At 45.5% G+C, this 18667-nt stretch overlaps 1 protein-coding gene across 2 annotated transcripts in view; it reads right to left on the bottom strand.

The window, feature by feature from the left end:
* Window positions 1-2809: 2809 nt before the first annotated feature.
* KPNA6 (karyopherin subunit alpha 6) overlaps window positions 2810-18667 on the bottom strand; it is a 57019-nt gene continuing 41161 nt past the window's right edge. For both annotated transcript variants that reach the window (XM_032389084.1, XM_032389092.1), the window contains 12 exons: window positions 18501-18593; window positions 17993-18092; window positions 16842-16936; window positions 15397-15528; window positions 13966-14054; window positions 12957-13056; window positions 12474-12637; window positions 12251-12329; window positions 10409-10534; window positions 9733-9860; window positions 8546-8724; window positions 2810-7975 (listed from right to left, as the gene is read on the bottom strand). In XM_032389084.1, the coding sequence (XP_032244975.1) occupies window positions 7788-7975; window positions 8546-8724; window positions 9733-9860; window positions 10409-10534; window positions 12251-12329; window positions 12474-12637; window positions 12957-13056; window positions 13966-14054; window positions 15397-15528; window positions 16842-16936; window positions 17993-18092; window positions 18501-18593 (1473 nt within the window). In that variant the 3' untranslated portion in view covers window positions 2810-7787. The remainder of the gene's footprint in view (window positions 7976-8545; window positions 8725-9732; window positions 9861-10408; window positions 10535-12250; window positions 12330-12473; window positions 12638-12956; window positions 13057-13965; window positions 14055-15396; window positions 15529-16841; window positions 16937-17992; window positions 18093-18500; window positions 18594-18667) is intronic.

An 18667-nucleotide genomic window follows, 5' to 3' on the forward strand; every position in this document is an offset into this window, starting at 1 on the left:
CTCTCGCGGGGCTTGCTGGGAAAGATGAAGCGAAGGCGGCCTCTGAGGCGGGTGAGTTGGGAAAGCGGGGAAGGGAAAGGACTACACCTCCCGCCATGCACCGGGGCTGACCCCTCCCCCCGCCCCGCAACTTCCAAGGTGCAATAGAAAGGACTTTAGTTCTGGGAGCCGGATGCCCAGGAGGTCTGAAAGGAGCTAGTCATTCTGCACAAATACTCGAGTCCATCTCGTTCCTATCGTGAAGTTATAATTCAGGCCCAAAGCCCTGCGACTGGCTGTTCTTTCCTGCACACCCCCACCGGTCCTTACCGTCTGCTGTGAACATCTATGACTAGGAACTCTGAGGACAAGGGATAGAATATTGGGCTGGTAATTAGACCTATATTCCAGTCCTAACCTCATCGCTAATCTGTGTGACCGGGCATTCTTTTCTCTCCCAGGGCCTCATTTTCCGTATTCAAATGAAAACTTTCCATAACAATAGTAATTCTTTGAGCGTTTAGAGTGTGCATTTTTCCATCTACTAGCTTAATCCTCGTAACTACTTATTAAGATTAGTACTATTAGTTATTTCTATTTGCATTTGAGGACAGTAAGTCAAAAGTTACTTGTTCCATCGCTGTTGAGTGGTGTGAGCAGGGATTCAAAACCAGTCTGGGACAGTACCCATTTTAACTCCTGGACTACTCTGACTCCTACCCAGAAGAAATAACCATGGCACCCTTTCCCTGAGGATGAGTGAAGGTAATTTGGTGAAATTATTTACCCCCCGCCCCCAACTCTCCCATTACCAGCCTGAGTCCCTCTTTGGAAGGAGCTGAGGGGGCTCTGCAAGAAGTTTGGCCTCAGCAGATTCCTGAACTTTTTCTGACTGGCCCACCCTCTACAGACAAAATCCGAGTTGCCCTGGGGCTAAAGGGGGAAAACCGAAACTTCTTCCAAATGTGAGATCACAGTTCTTTATTCAGCTGCCTATAGATAATGGAATAAAAAGCCAACAACCCATGTACCTGGAATTTAATGTGTAAATGGTTTGGCTTCTTTCCAGCCAATCCTGCCCATGCCCTCTTTTTTGCTCCTGCTATACTTTTACTATTTCCAGGATTTCCCAGTTTTTTGCAGGTGCTATTCCAGCTTCCAAAATGCCCTTCTGACAAAAACAGCATTTTGAGGTCCAACACAGAGGTCACTTTAGAGCCTTCCCAGTGCTCTGCAGTCTGTCCCTGCTCCCTAGGTCTGGATAGAGCTCTGTAACAGCATTAGTAATGAGATGTTGAAATTATTTGCTTATAATTCAATGAACATTATAAGAACTGTTGGCTAAATTGTATTCCTAAAGCCCAGCATCAGTCCAGGGCAGCGAAGGCAGAGAATGAAATTGTGCAAATCGAGCATTGTTTTGGGGCTCTTAAGGATGTTCAGTATCTTCCCCAGTTAGACTTAAGGGCAGTGCTCTTCCTCATCCCTTAGACTGTTTACCAGGTAACTTTGAGAATATGGTATAATAGTATAAAGGTGGAACTCAAGCCAGAAATGTTGGGGATCCAGGTGTCTCCCAACTAAGGCCCTGATTATTTCCAGAAAAACATGTTGGAAATCTCTTGAGGTAACATATAAATCAGGCCTTGATGGCTTCCCATGGGAAGAGGGTGTTCTAGGCAGAGATAAAGAAGATAAGAACAAGGCATGTGTGGGGTAAGGGGGTGGAATGGTGTAGCTAGAAAGATCAACAGTGGCCTACACGGGCCAGCTGGGTAATGAGTAGGTAGGCGAGGAATAAGAAAAATTGAGAAACATGGGTTAAAGGTTCTCCTTTGCTGTAAAAGAAAATAGCAACAATTATTAACATTTTCCAGATTGTCGGGGAGACCACTGGGAATGGTGGGGATTGTGGTAAAATAGAGCTCTTGCAGATTGTTTTCAAGCAGAAACTTAGATCCAGTAGTGCCAGAAATTTTTCAAGATAGATCTTTTAAAAAATGATGCCAATGAATTAAACATACTCTATCAGCCAACCAAAACCTTCCTTTTAGATTAACTCAGCTTTTTGGCTGGTTGTTTGTAATCTCTGTCCTAGGAATTGACCTAAATGGGAGTAGTCTGTATGACCCCAGTGGCTCAAAGGGCTGTTAACTGGAACTGATGAAATGTCAAAATCCTGTAGAGAAACTCTAGAAAATGCAAACTAAACTATTGTGACAGAACACAGATCAGTGGTTGCTAGGGGTTGGGCGGGAAGGGGGGACTCCACAGGGGCATGTGGAAACTTCTAGAAGTGATGGATATGTTCACTATCTTGATTGTGGTGATGGTTTCATGGGTGCGTATGTCAAAACTTATCAAATTGTACATTTTAAATATGTGCCAGTTACTGTATCTCAATTATATTTCAATAAAGCTGAGTAAAAAAAATTCTTGGGGTACCTGAGTGGCTCAGTCAGCTAAGTGTCCTGATCTCAGCTCAGGTCTTGATCTTAGGGTTTTGAGTTTGAGACCTGTGTTGGGCGTAGAGCTTACTTAAAAGCAATTCTTGGGGTGCCTGGCTCAGTTGGTTAAGCATCTGCCTTCGGCTCAGGTCACGATCTCGGGGTCCTGGAATTGGCCAGGTGTTGAGCTCCTTGCTCATTGGGGAGTCTGCTCCTGCCCCTCCCCCCCAGCTCCTGCACTCTCAAATGATTAAAAATCTTAAAAAAATTTTTTTTTCTTTATAAGCAGGAGCAGGCTGCTGCAATCCTAATTCCACTGTTAAGCCACATGTTTAAACACCCTTGGCTCATTCATTTCCAAAAAATCCAGTTTAGGATGATTCGAAAGAAGACAATTTAGAACTTTGCAACAGGTTTTTATTTTTGCTTTATATCTAGTACAGTGTTTGAAACCTAAAGAAATACATTTTCTCTTCAAATTTGGATGTGTATATAAATATCATTTGTCTGGACTCAGCACACTCAATGCCACGGTTTCTTGGCCTATGTCTGCTCTGAAATCATCAAACTTTGTCCGTCTACCCAGGGGCCCTGAGAACATGGAAAATAGCCAGAGTCTATAGTTCTTAGAAAACTAAAAGCAAATGAATTTGGAAAGAATAAACCAATGGGGAAAAGTTTCGATTCACCTTCCTAGGGTCTTTAGCTGGGAACCCAAGCTGTTTTTGAAGGACATCCAGTCTGACCTCGGTGGATGGGACCTCATACCCACCTCCCACCCCTCCTTAGCTTCTTTAGTCATCAAAGGCAATTCCCACAGAAGCTGGCTAAGAGAGACAATACCTAACTCCAGGGTCTGAGGGTTCTGGTAGAGGTGGACTCTTTTTAATGACATCCTGAGTCAAGAAGTTCCCAGCCAATCTCAGGATCTGAGCTTTGACTTCCTTCACTGGCCCCAGGGCATGGCAGTTTTTTCTCCCCAAACCCAGGAGCTAAAAATCTAATCTACACAAGGGAGGAGGGCTAGCGTTAGGAAAGGGGTTTAGGTATATGCTAACATGGACATCAGCAGTCAGGCTGGCCCAGAAATAGCGAGGTAGGCCCAAAACCACTGGAGACCTTTATGACACACTATAGGAGCCTTTTTCCTGGGTGTTCGGGGCCCAAAATTTAATGTTGCTGCCCACACCCAGTTTTGGTTCTGCACATACCCCAGGCCTGATGCAAAATGCCCTCTCAGAGGAAAAATAACAGCTTTAATTCGCAGACTTGATTGGTATTGACTTCAAATTCTTCCCTTGTCATGGCCTTAAAGTGGGGGTGGGGCTGGGGGTAGACAGTGGGATGACTGAATCACTTACAAAGGCCTTGGACAAAGAGCAGCTAGTGCCTACCACATGGATCCCCGCAGGGCCAAATTCTCAGCTTGCTGGCTTAACAAAAAGACTTCAAAAGTTAAGACACAGAAAAAATACTGGACAAGATTGGTCTAGAATGTGCAATCCTAAACAGCTGTGGAAGAAACCTACTCTGAGCAATTACTCAGTCTCACACTCACTCACTTCTAGGACAGTCCTACCTAGAAGATGTTGCTACTGGTTACGAGTACATCCTATGGTTCAGTGCACTGAGCCTCACACCTTTCCCCAGGCTGCCAGGGAGGCCTCCAGCCAGCCTGTCCTCCCTATGGCTCCCTGCCTTCAACTGAAAATCCAGAGTCTGGGCTCACAGATTATCTACTGAAGAATCCAAGATGATGGATACCAAGCTGAGTGAGTCTCAGGGAGAAGAGGAGGGAAGTACTGTTCATCTTCCCTTTTAGTTTGCTGGAAACAAGTAGCTCTAGGGTATAGAGGGAAACAGGTAGACATGAGAACATAGAAATCCAGTTCATTCTGTCAGATGGTTTTCATTTTAAACTAGTGTGACTTGAGAGAAAAAGTGTGCCTGAGAGCCTTCTTTCACTCTTCCTTGACCAAGTACAGTAGCAGCTATTATCTGTGCAGTTTAGCTCCAAAAAATAGGGCTCTTGGGAAGTGGCTTCCAGGGCAAAGAGTAGGAGTAGATCTAAGGTTCTTTGTAAAGGGGGAACAGCAAGGGTCCCCAAAAGCTGAGGTCATCAATGCCTGCTTTTCGGAAGAGTCATCTGTCCGCACTGCCCCAAGTAACCAGGCTGGCCAGCTGGAAGTGGAACCCATGAAGTTCTACCAGAAGGCAGCAGCCAATGCCAAGGCCATGCAGTCACCTGGGGGCAGCTCAGAATTGAAGGCAGACTTGTAAGACCAAAGACTATTAGTACTAGAGATGTTGGGGGTAGGATAACCAGAGGGGCTGGCAATAAAGAATAGCCAACAGTCTTTAAAACTTCAGCTAAAAGGATCCTTATCCCCTGATCCACACCTAGATATCTCCACCTCCAGCGGAGATCTTAAATGGATATACCAGCCATGTGCCAGCATATGAAGATTCCAAAAACAGGTCTTTTCAAGGCTATTCCCGACAACAGGCTGCGGAGCCCCTTCATCCCTACAACATCCATTCAGAAATCTACCGGAAAGCAGACTGTGACCTCACTGAGGCCAGGGTCTGAAGTCCAGATTGGGGCTGCCCACGAAGAGTGGCTGTCAAGGCTGGCCTATGGAAATAATGTTTTGCTTTCCAAGAGGACCAAAGGAGAGAGGAGACACTGAAGATGTTATTGCCCCTGTGGGCTGGAAGAATCTCACCTGCTGACTGAAACAGGGGTAGAAGGAAATAATGGGAAAATATGGTCTGAGGAAGACGCCAACAAAGGAAAGCTCCTAGAGGCCACTTTATCTGATGAGAAATCTGTCCTCATATTGTACCCTGGGAGACTTCAGCCTTTCTAGTCCCTGGAGAAAGCTGGCTTGTAAGCAGCAGCCAGATGGATCAGAAAAGTCTTCCATCTGGTATAGGCCCCAGATCTGAAGTGCAAGATTTTAGAGTAGTTGGGAAAAGCAGAGTGTGTATGTCTCACAATAAAAATCTGGCCCCAATGACAGGGACTCAACTATTGCTTGAGATGTACACAATAGGTCCTACTAAAGTGCTTTGCCCTTTGGGAAGGACGGAGGGGGGGCAGGTGGCTTCTCTTTGAACTGTAGGGGAAAAGTTTTGTAATGGAGTCAGTGGGCCAAGTAACAGAGGTCCCGCCCCTTGTCTCCTTGTGGGCCGGTATCTGTCATTCCTAAGCATCTGACGTACTAAGGTCAGGGTACTAAAGTCTGACGTCCTGAAGTGGCACAGCATTGGTGTGACCTTTCAGTGATAACTGCAAGCCCCACACCACCTTCCTCAGCGAATGGTTCTGAAGTTGGATCTCAACACTAGGAGAGGGCAAAGTTAAGACCAGTGACCGACAGTGAGCACCTGAACTTTAGATCTGTAAGCAGAGGGGCAGGGATTTAACCTGAGCCAGAAGGGATTTGCAGGAATGGGAGTGAGAGTGGCACTGTCTCTGGGGACGGGCAACGACAGCTCGGCGCAGGCACAGGACTGACCGCAGTGGGGAAGCAGGGGCAGGGCAGACTGTGCCCACAGCTCCACAGTTGGTCTACACTTAGCCAGCAACTTTCTCCACTCCTCTCCCCAACAACTGGGCTTTATTCTCATGTAATCCACCAAAGCGTAGGCAAGCCACTGAGGCACTGCTCTAGCTTTACTCAAAGAGAAAAGGCATTAGGATTATAACTGTCACAAGGAAGGGAAAAACCCAAACCAGGCCCAAGGATCCCAAACAGGAAAGATACCAATAACTCTCACGAAAGTCCCGAGGCTGCTAAGTTTCTATGATCACTGGAGAGGCAGCTGTGTCTGATACTTTGTGTGGCCAGGGCCTTTGAGACTGAATCTGAGTTCTGGGTTTCCTGATATAAGCAGGACGCTTAGCAATAAGGACTAGAGTGGTAGACTTCTCCGGGCCCTGGGGCCATCCTTGCTCCCTTCAGGTACTGGGACAATTAGACCAGGCTGACCTGCTATATGAAGGTTCCAGAGCTAAGGGTTGGTCCCAGGTGGTGGCCCAGAACCTAAGCAGAGAGGAAAAGGACCAAGCCCAGGCTCCCTGAGCGAAGCAGCTTCCTCCTCTCTTTTTGGTCGTCCTCACAGTATCCTACTTACAGAAATTACAGACAGTTCTTCCTCTTGAGACCAAATAAGATTGACCTACCTAATATATAGAATATAAAAAAATACAGAACTTTTTGACATTCTCTCCTTTGGAAGTAAAATATACATGATCCAACTATGGAAGAGGAAGAGGAAGAAGGAAGGCCAAAGGCAGGGATCCCTGGCTATCCCAATACATGACACTCTCACTCCACCTCCTCTGCAACTTATGGGTCACCAGAGCAAGGACTTTCTCCTCAGGAGAGAGGAAGGACCACTGCCCCCTGTCTCGTGCTTAGGAGAAAATACAGCTACCTCAGAGGTTCATTCAACTCCGAGGGGAATTTTCAAGTAAACAAATGAAGTTGGGTCGCACCACTGGAAGGTGGGTAGGAAACATGGGATCAGTAGCGACACATGGGAAGACCCACCTGAAGGCCTGCGCTCCTCCCCTCCACGCCCACTGGTGTACGTGCCCCTGGAGGGAAGGCGAACCCCCAAACTAAAGAGGTCTGCGGAGGGGTTAGAGGGAGGAAGGAACCTTTGTCTCATGGTGACCTCCCCCTCAGCCTCTAGTCCCAGACCATGCTGGCAGCTGGGATTCCTAAAACCAGGAACTCATGGCTCTTGGAAAGAGCAATCTTAATACAAGAAAAATGTGCAAAAGAAAAAAAAATTAAATAACTCAATCCAAGCATACAAGATTAATATTCTGTCAGAGCAAGAACACTTTGTTTTGAATTTTTTCCCTCCCCTCCCACCCCCCCACCTCTGGAATAGTCCATCTGCTCAAGTACCCAAGATAAGAGTTACACAGATCAGGGCAGAGAACTGGGAAGGATGAAGGAAGATAAAAGGGAAGGAAGTCACCACTAAAGGAAAAAAAAAAAAAAAAAATTAAAAAGGTGCAAAATTGATTACCTCAGTCCTCCTTTGTCTACCCCTGGGCTCCTGGGTTAAAGACATATGTGCAGCCAAAATATAGTGTAAGGAAGAAAAACCCAACACGTCCCCTTCTTGTCACAAAACCCAAATGTGAGCCTCAGATGGTTCCGTCTGTCCAGAGGGTGCTCCCTCCAGGGAAGGGGGCGGAGCAGGTCAAGAGCACAGTTTCCAGGGCAGCAGAGGTGTGTGGTGGCTGATGATGGGGGGGCTGGTTTCCCGCCCACCAGAGGGCTGCTTTTCCGCTGGTTGGTGGTGCTTCCCATCCCCTCCCCTCCCCGGAGGCAGACATTATAGCTGGAAGCCCTCCATGGGGGCCTCAGGCTGCTGGAAGATGAACTGCTGTTGTGTCTCATCCACTTGGGGAGCCAGGCTGCTATCATCATCTTCTACACCAAAGTAGTGCTCAATGAGGTCGAAGGCCTTCTGGTAGATTTCCTGGTTCTCATGGCTCTGGAGAAACTCAATTTTATCCAAGCCTACGATGGCGGTGGCAAGGAGGAAGGAGGGACAAGAGTAAAATGTAATTGCTCTTCTCCATGAAACATTTATGTTTTTCTTTCCCTGAGGTATGTTAGTGTTTATCAACATAAGTAATACGATCAGATCTCTCTTTGACAAGAAAGAGGAGAGCCAAGACTTTTTCCTAAAACTACATAGCCCCAAAGGAAAAAGACCAAAATGTCAGTTATAAATCAGAAGTTCTAGTCCTGCTTTAAATACCTGTGTGGCCTGGGCAAATCATTAGCTTCTCTGAAGCTCTCAGAGATGAGTGATGAACACTCTTACTGGAACTTGCTAGAAACTGGAGCTCTATTTTTGCATCAGCGCCATGCCTACTTACTGGGGGCAGAGCCTATCAAAAAGAGAAGTGGATCTATTGCTCCTCAGAGGGAGAATGAAATGATGGGATAAAACCTTGTTCAATGATGACCCCCCAAATCCCACAGCCTTACATGTAAACTACCTTGGAGGCCCTCAGTCCCTGGGGTCCTGACCTGGAACCTCTCTACTTAAGGCAGAGGTGAGGCTAAAGACAGGACACATACCATAGGCTTCCTCAATGAGGCCACAGTAGGGGTTGACCCCTGAGCCACTGCGCTTGCCCTCTTGCTCTCCAAGCCGAAGGATGTTCTCTAACCCATTGAGGGCCACCTGCACAATCTTCGAATCCATCACAGTCAGCAAGTCACACAAGGGTTTGATGCAGCCCAGTGAGACCAGGTACCTAGGGGCAGAGACCAGGGAAGTTCTAAATTAATGCAGGGCAGAAGAGGTGCTAGGCAGGTGCCGTAGGGCCTGTGGGTCTCCTTCACACATGTCAATACTCTCAGCAACCCCCTTTTGCTGAGCCTTCATATCCACTTCTTTATCTCAGTCTCTCCACTCTTCCAATGCTCTGGGTCTAGTTCATTTCCATGGCGAAGGCTGCCATAGATTGCTCCTCCTTGTCTCTATTGTCCCCTTGCTGTAATGTTACCACTCTGAACACATCACTTCCCTGCTTAAAATGTTCAGCCCAAGCTCTACAAGCCTGACAAAACAGACCCTCTCCGATCTGGTTCCTACCCTCCCATCATTCCCTTCCAAGGACATTACATTCCAGTCAAACAAGTAAACATCTCCAGGTTTCTGATTCTTGTACCTTTACTTATGTTTTCTCCTGTCCAAAAGGGCTTTTACAACCCTAAATCCTTCAAAGTTTAACTTAATGGTTATTCCTTTTCTCCTAAGGCTTTAAATATGCTGAATATATTCCTACTCCTCTTCCTGGGCAACAAGCTGAGGGCAAAACACTTGTCCAGTTCCCATCACTCCTACTCATGCTGATGATGGAAACCAAAATCAAAGAGCACACACACACACACACACAAAATGGCTATTTGCTTCTCCCAAGTGTCAACCCCCAAAAATGATTTCCCCCAAAAGTTGCTATGAATGAATCACAGCATGGTTTCTCCTTCATTTGTATGGGTGATTCTCTGGAAGGTGGAAAGTAGAGGAGAGATGGATGTCTGTGTCCTAGGTTTCTATTCTCTTGGAAGAAAAGAGGTACATGCTTTAGAGGAATCTATTCCAGATTCCAATGCCAATCTAGTAGCTTACCAGTTAAACCTGGTGCTGTTGGACTGGGGGCAGACCTATCCCAGGAAAAGCAGTTTAGTGGTTACTGTAGACCATGAACCAAGAAGGAGAGTACACATATCACTCAAGACAATGAGAAACAAATGGATACCTGATCTGCTCAGGTGTTCCTCCTGATGTAGCATTGGTGATGGCCCAGGCTGCCTCTTTCCTTGTACGGAACTCTGCTTTCTGAAGGATTTCGATCAACACAGGGAAGATATTTGCATCTATGACAGCCTGAGAGAGGATGGGGGAGGGGGAAACACACAGCAAAAGTCACTTTAAGAAGATTAAGCTTACAAAAAGGCTTAACAGGGCGCCTGGGTGGCTCAGTTGGTTAAGCGACTGCCTTCGGCTCAGGTCATGATCCTGGAGTCCCTGGATCGAGTCCCGCATCGGGCTCCCTGCTCGGCGGGGAGCCTGCTTCTCCCTCTGACCCTCCCCCCTCTCATGTGCTCTCTCTCTCTCTCTCATTCTCTCTGTCTCAAATAAATAAATAAAATCTTTAAAAAAAAAAAAAAAAAAAAGGCTTAACAAATCTAGCCTACAAAATCAGCTAAGATTCAGACATCTTCCTCCTCCTGGGGGTCCTTTGTTCTTCCCATAGACTAAGAGGATACAGAGGAACTGGGCTTCTTAAAAAGAATATTCAACAGCACATACTGACCCCAATTTCTAAAGGGGAACAAATTATTTCTTCTAGAAGCAAATATCCCACAACCTCTCATGTTCCCTTGCCTTCCCACCTGCTCCTGCCCCGCCCCCTTCCCTCCTGCTTGTTTTACCTGTATTTGAGCCCTGTTGCCAGCAGTGATATTTGAAATGGTCCAGCAAGCTTCCTTTCGGATTGACTCCTTGGGGCTGCTCAGCAAGTGGAGCAGACAAGGGAGGGCTGAACAGTTAAGAATGACCTAGAACACCAAAAGCACAGGCAACAACAAAAAAAAACTAGGTAAACAGGACTTAATCAAAATTAAAAACTTCTGTGAATCGAAAGATACCATCGACAGAGTGAACAGGCAAACCACAGAATGGGAGAAAATATAGGCAAATCATGTATCTGATAAGGATTAATATCCAGAATAAAGAACTCCTACAACTAACAAAAAAACTGAAGAACCCAATTTAAAAAATGCTGAAAGGGCTTAAACAGACATTTCTGCAAAGAAGAAATACAGATGGCAAGTGAGCATATGAAAAGATGCCAAACATCGCTAATCATTAGGGAAATGCAAATCAAAACTGCAATAAGGGGGCACTTGGCTGGCTCAGTTGGTGTAGCATCCAACTCTTGATCTCAGGGCTGTGAGTTCAAGCCCCACGTTAGGTGTGGAGCCTACTTAAAAAACACAACAAAACAAAAAAACCACCAAACTTCAATAAGATACCATTTCACTTATTAGGATGGCTATTATCAAAAACCTTAGACAATACAAGTGTTGGTAAGGATGTGGAGAAATTGGAACCCAGTACATTGCTGGTGGGGATATAAAATGGTGTAGCCACTGTGCGAAACAGCAGGTGGTCCCTCAGAATCTTAAACATAAAATCAGCGTATGATCCTGTAACTCCACTTCTGGGTATGTACCTAAAAGAACTGAAAGCAGGGACTCAGACATTTGTACACCACTGTTCAATGTAGCTTTATTCGTAATAGCCAAAAGGTGAAAACAACCCAAGTATTTATCAACAAGACAAATGGATAAACAAAATGTGATATATGCATACAACAGACTACTATTCAGCCATAAAAAGGAATGAAGGCATGCCACATGCTACGTATGAATGAACCTTGAAGACATTAGGCTAAGTGTAATTAGCTGACACAAAAGGACAACTATATATAGTTCCACTTATATGAGAGACCTAGAGTAATCAATTCCTAAGAGAGAAAAAGTGTTATGATGGCTACCAGGGACTGAGGCCCAGGAAAGAGGAAACAGGGAGTTATTATTTAATGGGCACAGAGAAATCAGTTTAGGATGATGAAACCCTGTGGGGATGGGTGTTGATGACAAATAACAATGTTAATGGGCTGAATGTCACTGAAGTGTACACTGAATGGTAAAAGCAGTACATGTTATATTATGAAAATTCACACATATATGCAACACACACACAATGACCTAGGAATTGAGTGTGGTTTGAATGAGATTACTCAACTCTTAGAAATTTGTCAAGAATCCCACAGAATTATGCCAACTTCTCAAGACCAAACGAATACTCTGATCTCTAGCATTTGAACAAAGGAACCCTTTTTACTGTGCCCTCATCGGAGGTGTTATTAACATGAGGAAGTGTCTGTAGGATTCTAAGGGTGTAGGAAGTAGAGGTAAGATTCTACAGCTTTGTGTCTCAAGGGGACCATGACTCAAAAACTTAAAAATTACCCTACAATGTCCCAGGTAGTCAGTCTGACATTTAGTTTTCCTTCAGAAGCACCCAATGGACAATGATTTGCTTCCAACTTATAAAAGAAATTAAGGCAATCAAGTCAATCATTCAGGAAGTGGCAAAGTTGGAATTTTTCACCCAAGCCCATGCTTTGTCTCCTGGACCATGCTGCCCCCCCAACAAGACCCAAACCCTTGGTTAGGGCTTTTGTCCCTAAACAGCTCCCTCCTTACCTGGGTTTGGATGTCATCCCCGGTGACAATGTTACCCACTGCTCTCAGGGCAGGAGAGGCCACTTTGTAGTCATTGTGCCTATAGAGGGGGGAGACCTGATCAGCAGAGGGCCAGCAGCACTGTCACGGCTCCAGCCCTCTGCACAGAGCAGCAGACTGCTTACGGCAGCTCTTTAGTTGGAGCTTGGAGAACTTTAGGGAATCTTTCCAACCAGATACTCACATTAGAAGCTCTACCAATCTTCGGCAGACTCCAGAATCTATGACTGCCTGGATCTTTTCGTTGGGGCCATCGGACAGATAAGAAAGGGCCCAGCAAGCATCTGCCAGCAAGTCTGAGTCACTGCTGAAGAGTAGGCGAGACAGCACAGGTAAACAAGGGGAGACCTGTTGGAAGCAGAGTGAGAGGGACTCATGAGGGGACAGGGCTAATCAGCTCTACCACTAACCCTAACATCGTTGTCTCCTCCCCTACAAGTAATTCTAAGCCCTAGAGATTTCTGCTACATTAAACCATCAGGACTACCTTTTTCACTTTGCCATCCAAAGCACACAAGATCACCTACTTCATTGACAATTGCCTCTTTCAGTTTCCCATGGACTGAGACCCTAAGGGGTCCCCGAAAGACCTGAAAACTCCTATATCAAAATGCCTGCATATGAAGGAAACTGCTTTCATTCAGAAACTGGTAAGAAGCTCTCTCACCTTTGCAAACTCTGGGGGTGGGTTCTTTCCTCGGCAGAGGTTTGACAGGGCCCAGACTGCATTCCTTGTCATTGTCAGTCGTGTGGACTTGGTAAGGAGTCTGAAGGAAACAGCAAAGCCAGAGAGATCCTAAGCAATGATGCCCTTGGCATAGGGCTGTCACCTATGAACCCCAGGAGCAAATCCAATCAGACCCCTAAGACTCTAGCAGCCTCACCGTGTCTTTCTACCCATAGACCTAAGTTAACTGAGCTTGTCTGGGCCAGGAGGCCGACCTACAGCTTCACAGGATAAGGACCAGCTGTGGCTTGTTAAGACCATAGCTAGTAAGGACATACAAAGGGCTGAAATTTGAGTAAGCCTGCAAGCCTTTTAAGATAGGACATACTGTGCTCCTAACTCTGGCCACAAGATCTAAACAAGGAGTACTGTTCTCTTTGGAAATAAAAGCTGAAGGTCTAGTGTGAGATAAGCAATGATTTTCTGTGAAGGGCCCAAGAAAGAGTTATAGTGGTAGTCTTTGAGATTGTGGTCTCCGAAGAAGTACAACTCCTCCATCTATTTTGATTTAGATGAAGCTCTATTTGAAGGGTATGGGAGGGAGGGATTGGCGAAGGATCCCCATGCCCCTTCCTGGGGTCTTTAATCTGTCGTTTATGACATAGCTCTCCGATGTGCCTATGCATAAAATAGCAAATCAATGCATTCCATAGAAAGGGTTGGATTTTTCCAGATGGGCTAGTCTTGCCTCTCTCTTCTGACTCAACAATGAGGCAGGTATGACCAACATGAGAATCTATAGTGCCATGAAGTAAGGAAACAGAAGATACTCCTTGGCACAGACACAATCTTCTTACTCTCAAAAGATACCTCTATCTTTTACTTTGGCAATCAACATACTTTTAGTATTTTTGCACTTACTCAACATCTTAAGGTAAGCTGCCCCGCAAAGATCTGCCACGTGGCTGCCTTACAGAGGCCCCAGGTGCACATGATCATAATTACTCACGTTAACAAAGGATTAAGGATGGAACAGTTCAAGACGTAATCTCGGCAAACGGAGCTGTCTCCAGCTATGTTTCCAAGTGCCCAGACTGCCTGAAAAGGAGATGATGGAACCGTCACTCACAGACTCTAGTGGCTTCTGTCACTATTTTATACCAGAGTGAGTACCCACCAGTAACTTGGACAAAAACCGTATCAAGGTACCCTCCTTGCTGACCTCCTTATTGAGCATTTGCTCTATGAGGGCCTTTCCTCTCGGAGTTCCTGATTTAGTAGGGGAAGACAGGCTGACATCTGTACTGCTGCCAAAGAAGCCAAACCAAGACCTCCCTATGCCCACTCCTCAGAAAAAGAGAAAGTGATTGGAAAGTTGCATTCTTGCAGCCTCACAGGATCTAGCCAGTATGTAGTAAGGGAGGAAAAAATCTAGGCACCACTTTCTTTCTTTCTTTTTTTAAGATTTTATTTGACAGCGAGAGACACAGTGAGAGGGAACACAAGCAGGGGAAGTGAGAGAGGGAGAAGCAGGCTTCCCGCTCGACCCCAGGACCCTGAGACCATGACCCGAGCTGAAGGCAGATGCTTAACGACTGAGCCACCCAGGTGCCCCTAGGCACCACTTTCTACTTTCTATCCAATCAGTAAAAATTCAATGAAAGAAATGCAAGTTGTGTCTTAATCTCTACGATCTGTAGGTATTGAGAAATGCATACTGTGGTGTCTTCTTTCCAATACTACCTCTGATGCCAAATGTGTGGAGTTTTTTCTACATCAGCAATCAATTCTCCAACACCACTTGTGTGTCCAACAGTCTAATTCAATTCTGACACTAACTCTTAAGAGTTAACACAGACCTTACAGGTTAAGGGCTCAGGCCCACAAGAATGCTCCCCACTTTAGACACCAGCTACAATTACCAGGTGCCACCATACTTCTGACCAACTGGCTATAAATTCAAAAGTTCCCATAATCTCCTCCTCAGAGTCAATAATTCACTAGAATGATTCACAGAACTCAGGGAAACATTTTGCTTACATTAGTAGCTACTGTAATGGATATCACTCAGGAAGAGCTAAATGAAAGAGATGCATAGGGCAAGGTATGGGGTGAGCAGTCATGGTGGTACCGAACTTCCATGCCCTCTCTAGGGCACTGCATCAATGTGCTCACCAACCCAGAAGTTCTCTGGGGAGGTTGGGGTGGAGGCATGGGAAGAGTTGGGGGTTCTGATGACCACCTTCCTCATCTTGAGGCTACCTAGGGGCCCCACCCAATCATCTCATTAGGTGTGTTCCATTATAAATAACAAAAGACATTCTTATCATGCAGGAAATGCCAAGGTTTTTAGTAGTTTTTAGGAACTGGGCACAAAGATCAAATATATTTTTTATTATAGCACAGGGACCCCAAGAATTAAGCCAAATGTGAACATTACCTGTTCCTGTACATCCTCAAAGTCCGAGTTAAGCAGCTCTATAAAAATGGGGACTGCCCCTGCTTCAATGACAATCTTGGTCTGCTGAGAGGTTCCAGAGGCAATGTTCGTTAGAGCCCAGGCAGCCTCAAACTGAAAGTGAGATTAAGCCATGACTGAGAGATCATTCCAGACAGATCAGCCGTGCCTACCAGCTGACTGAGAGCAGTGAGCCACGTGCCCCTGACTAAAAAACTGAAACATAAGCCTTTTCCTCTTCCCCTTTATTTATTTTTATCTTATATTTAAGTAGGCTCCACGCCCAGCATGGAGCCCAATGTGGGGCTTGAACTCATGACCCTGAGATCAAGACCTGAGCTGAGACTAAGAGTTGGAGCCTCAACTGACTGAGCCACCCAGGAACCTCCTCCTCTTCCCCTTTAAATGACAAAAAGCAGGGGCGCCTGGCTGGATCAGTCAGTGGAGCATGTAATTCTTGATCTCGGGGTTGTTGAGTTTAAGCCCCATGTTGGGTGTAGTGATTACTTACAAATAAAATCTTAATTAAAAAAAAACTGACAAAAAGCAGTGTGGCCAGTGAGTAACACAATGGGAAGGTGGACCCAGGCTTCAATGGTCCCAAGTGTAGCTCTGCAGCACCAAGCACCCACGTCCTTTGGCAAGTCGCTTTATTTTCTGAGTTTCACGTTCTTCATTTCCGAAACCAGGATTAGAGTGACATGCATCTCTCAAAGTCCCTTTCAGCTGAGTTTCTGGCTAGGTTCTAATGGATGGACTCACTACCTATTTCTGAAGAGACACCTAGAGAGGTTAAATGATTTGCCTCAGGTCACACAGGTAATTAGAAGTGGACTAGAACCTTTGTATGTATTTTTAAAGTAAACTCTACGACCAATGTGGGACTCAAACTCATGACCCCAAGATCAAGAGTTGCATGCTCTACTGACTGAGCCAGCCAGGCGTCCCTAGAACCTTCTTTGATTTATAACTGAATAATCAAACTGTCATATTAAGGTATCTTTCTTTCTTCTTTTTTTAAAGATTTATTTATTTCAGAGAGACTGAGCCAAAGCATGTAAGTGAGCACCGGGAATGGGGGACGTGGGCAGATGGTGAGGGAGAGAGAGTCTTAAGCAGACTCCATGCTGAGCGCAGAGCCCAACCTGGGGCTTGACCTCACGACCCTGAGATCACCTGAGCTGAAGCCAAGAGTCAGATACTTAACCAACTGCACCACCCAAATGCCCCTCTGGTATCTTGCCTTTGAGACTGTTTTAGGGAAGAAATTTTGGCTCTCTTATTTGAGACCAAGACCTCTGATGCATCTCTTAAATACTTCCTCATATTACTTGTCTATTTCTTGAGAGATGTGTCTATAGAAACACCCCACAACAATTTCTTGGGAAAAGGGCTTTTATCTGGTACCCTTCTACACCAGGCCTCACCTGTAATGTACAATTCTCATTCCTCTTCAGAAACTCCACAAACCGATCCACCACTCCTGGAGTGTTGATAACTTCATCTATTGGAGGACTAGGCTCTGGTAGAGGGAGAAAGGAAGGAAAGAAAAAGTCAGGAGAGGTTTTGGCTGGTGTATTCACTGGGGTCAGTCCACGCATCCTTCCTAGGTAGTTCTGACTGTCCTTATTGATATTCTCAAACTCCTTTTTGGTGAAGTAGTTTTCACAATAATTGGTCATCTTTGAAATGTGGGATACAGTTGGGATGCTAAAGAGAAAACCAATCCCAAATTAAGTATATTCACCTTTGGCTTCCTGAAACTTAATTCCTGAAGTAAAGAATTAAGGAAGAGAAGAAAGCCCAAGAGATGGGGAACCCTCGTCTAAATATTTCCCTTCTAAAAAGAGCATTTGTTTTCTCGGGAGGACTGCTTCATATACTGAGACAAGAAGTATTTTCCTATCATACATCAAATTTTTATTGAGTACAAACTATGTGCCAGACACAGTTCTAGGTACTGAAGATACAACAATGAACAAAGTCAACAAAAGTCTCTGCCCTCATAGAGGAGAGACATTCTATCATGTTAGTAAGTATAATGAGAAATAAAGGAGAGGTAGGGCAGGGTAAGAAGATTAAAAATGCTGAGTGGAGGGGACCTGCAATTTTATATAGGGCATCAGGGTAGGCTTGCTGAGAATCTAGAATATAATCAGAGAAGTAGGGAGCTGTCACACAGTTATCAGCGACCAGAGGATATCAGGCAGAGGGAAGAGCCAGTGCAAAGATAAGAATGTGCCTGGCTTGGGGTGCCTGGGTGGCTCAGTCGTAAAGTGTCTGCCTTCGGCTCAGGTCATGATCCCAGGGTCCTGGGATCGAGCCCTGCATCGGGCTCCCTGCTTGGTGGGAAGCCTGCTTTCTCCCTCTCCCGCTCCCCTTGCTTGTGTTCCCTCTCTCGCTGTCAAATAAATAAATAAAATCTTAAAAAAAAAAAAAATGTGCCTGGCTTGTCCAAGGAATACCAAAGCAGTATGGTTAGAGCAGAATGAGTGAAGGGGAGTAGCAGGTAAGGTCAGTGAGAGGAAACAAGAGCTTAAATCATGTAGGGCCTCTGTACGAGGACCAGGCTTTGTACCTTTGGAAAGCAGTTTCCGGAATTTCTGTGTGGTTGCTAACTGCAGGTCAGAATCATCAGAAAAGAGCATCTCCACCATCTCTCGTGTGATCACACTCTCCTAGAACGTAAGACAGATTTAAGACTGCAAACCAACACCAGAGCTAGATATGAGTACACACTCCTGCTTGGCATCCTGCTTTCTAAAGACTTGAGGGCAAGAGGATGGCATAACAGCAGGCTCAGGAGAAGGTATTTGTTGTTTAATCCATGGCTGCTTTAAGTTGGGACATTTGGATGATTCCTAACCTCTGAGGCAAATGATGGCTTCCCTTAAATGTTTCCTCAGGTGTCTCCATCACCGAGGTAACCCTATTGATTCCTTATGCTGACCAGTTACAAAACTGGACCATGGAAGAAAGAACTTAGCATGGCTGTCGGCAAAGCCACTAGATGAGAACTGCCCAGTTTCTGTTCTATAGACACCGGTACTTCCCAGGTCTACCTGAAGCACATGCAAGGGCCTTACCCCAGTGGTAGAGCTCACATAGGAGTCCATGAGGAGACTGTCGAACATGGCAGCTTCTTCATTAATCAGCTCCACATTTCTCCGTTTAAAAAGCTGAAAGAGAAGAGAGTGGTTAAACTATTCACTGTAATAAAGAAAACCAAGAATGATCCAATGCTAAATTATGG

Source organism: Phoca vitulina, unplaced genomic scaffold (assembly GCF_004348235.1).
Source record: "Phoca vitulina isolate PV1807 unplaced genomic scaffold, GSC_HSeal_1.0 scaffold2, whole genome shotgun sequence".
NCBI classification, from domain to species: domain Eukaryota; kingdom Metazoa; phylum Chordata; class Mammalia; order Carnivora; family Phocidae; genus Phoca; species Phoca vitulina.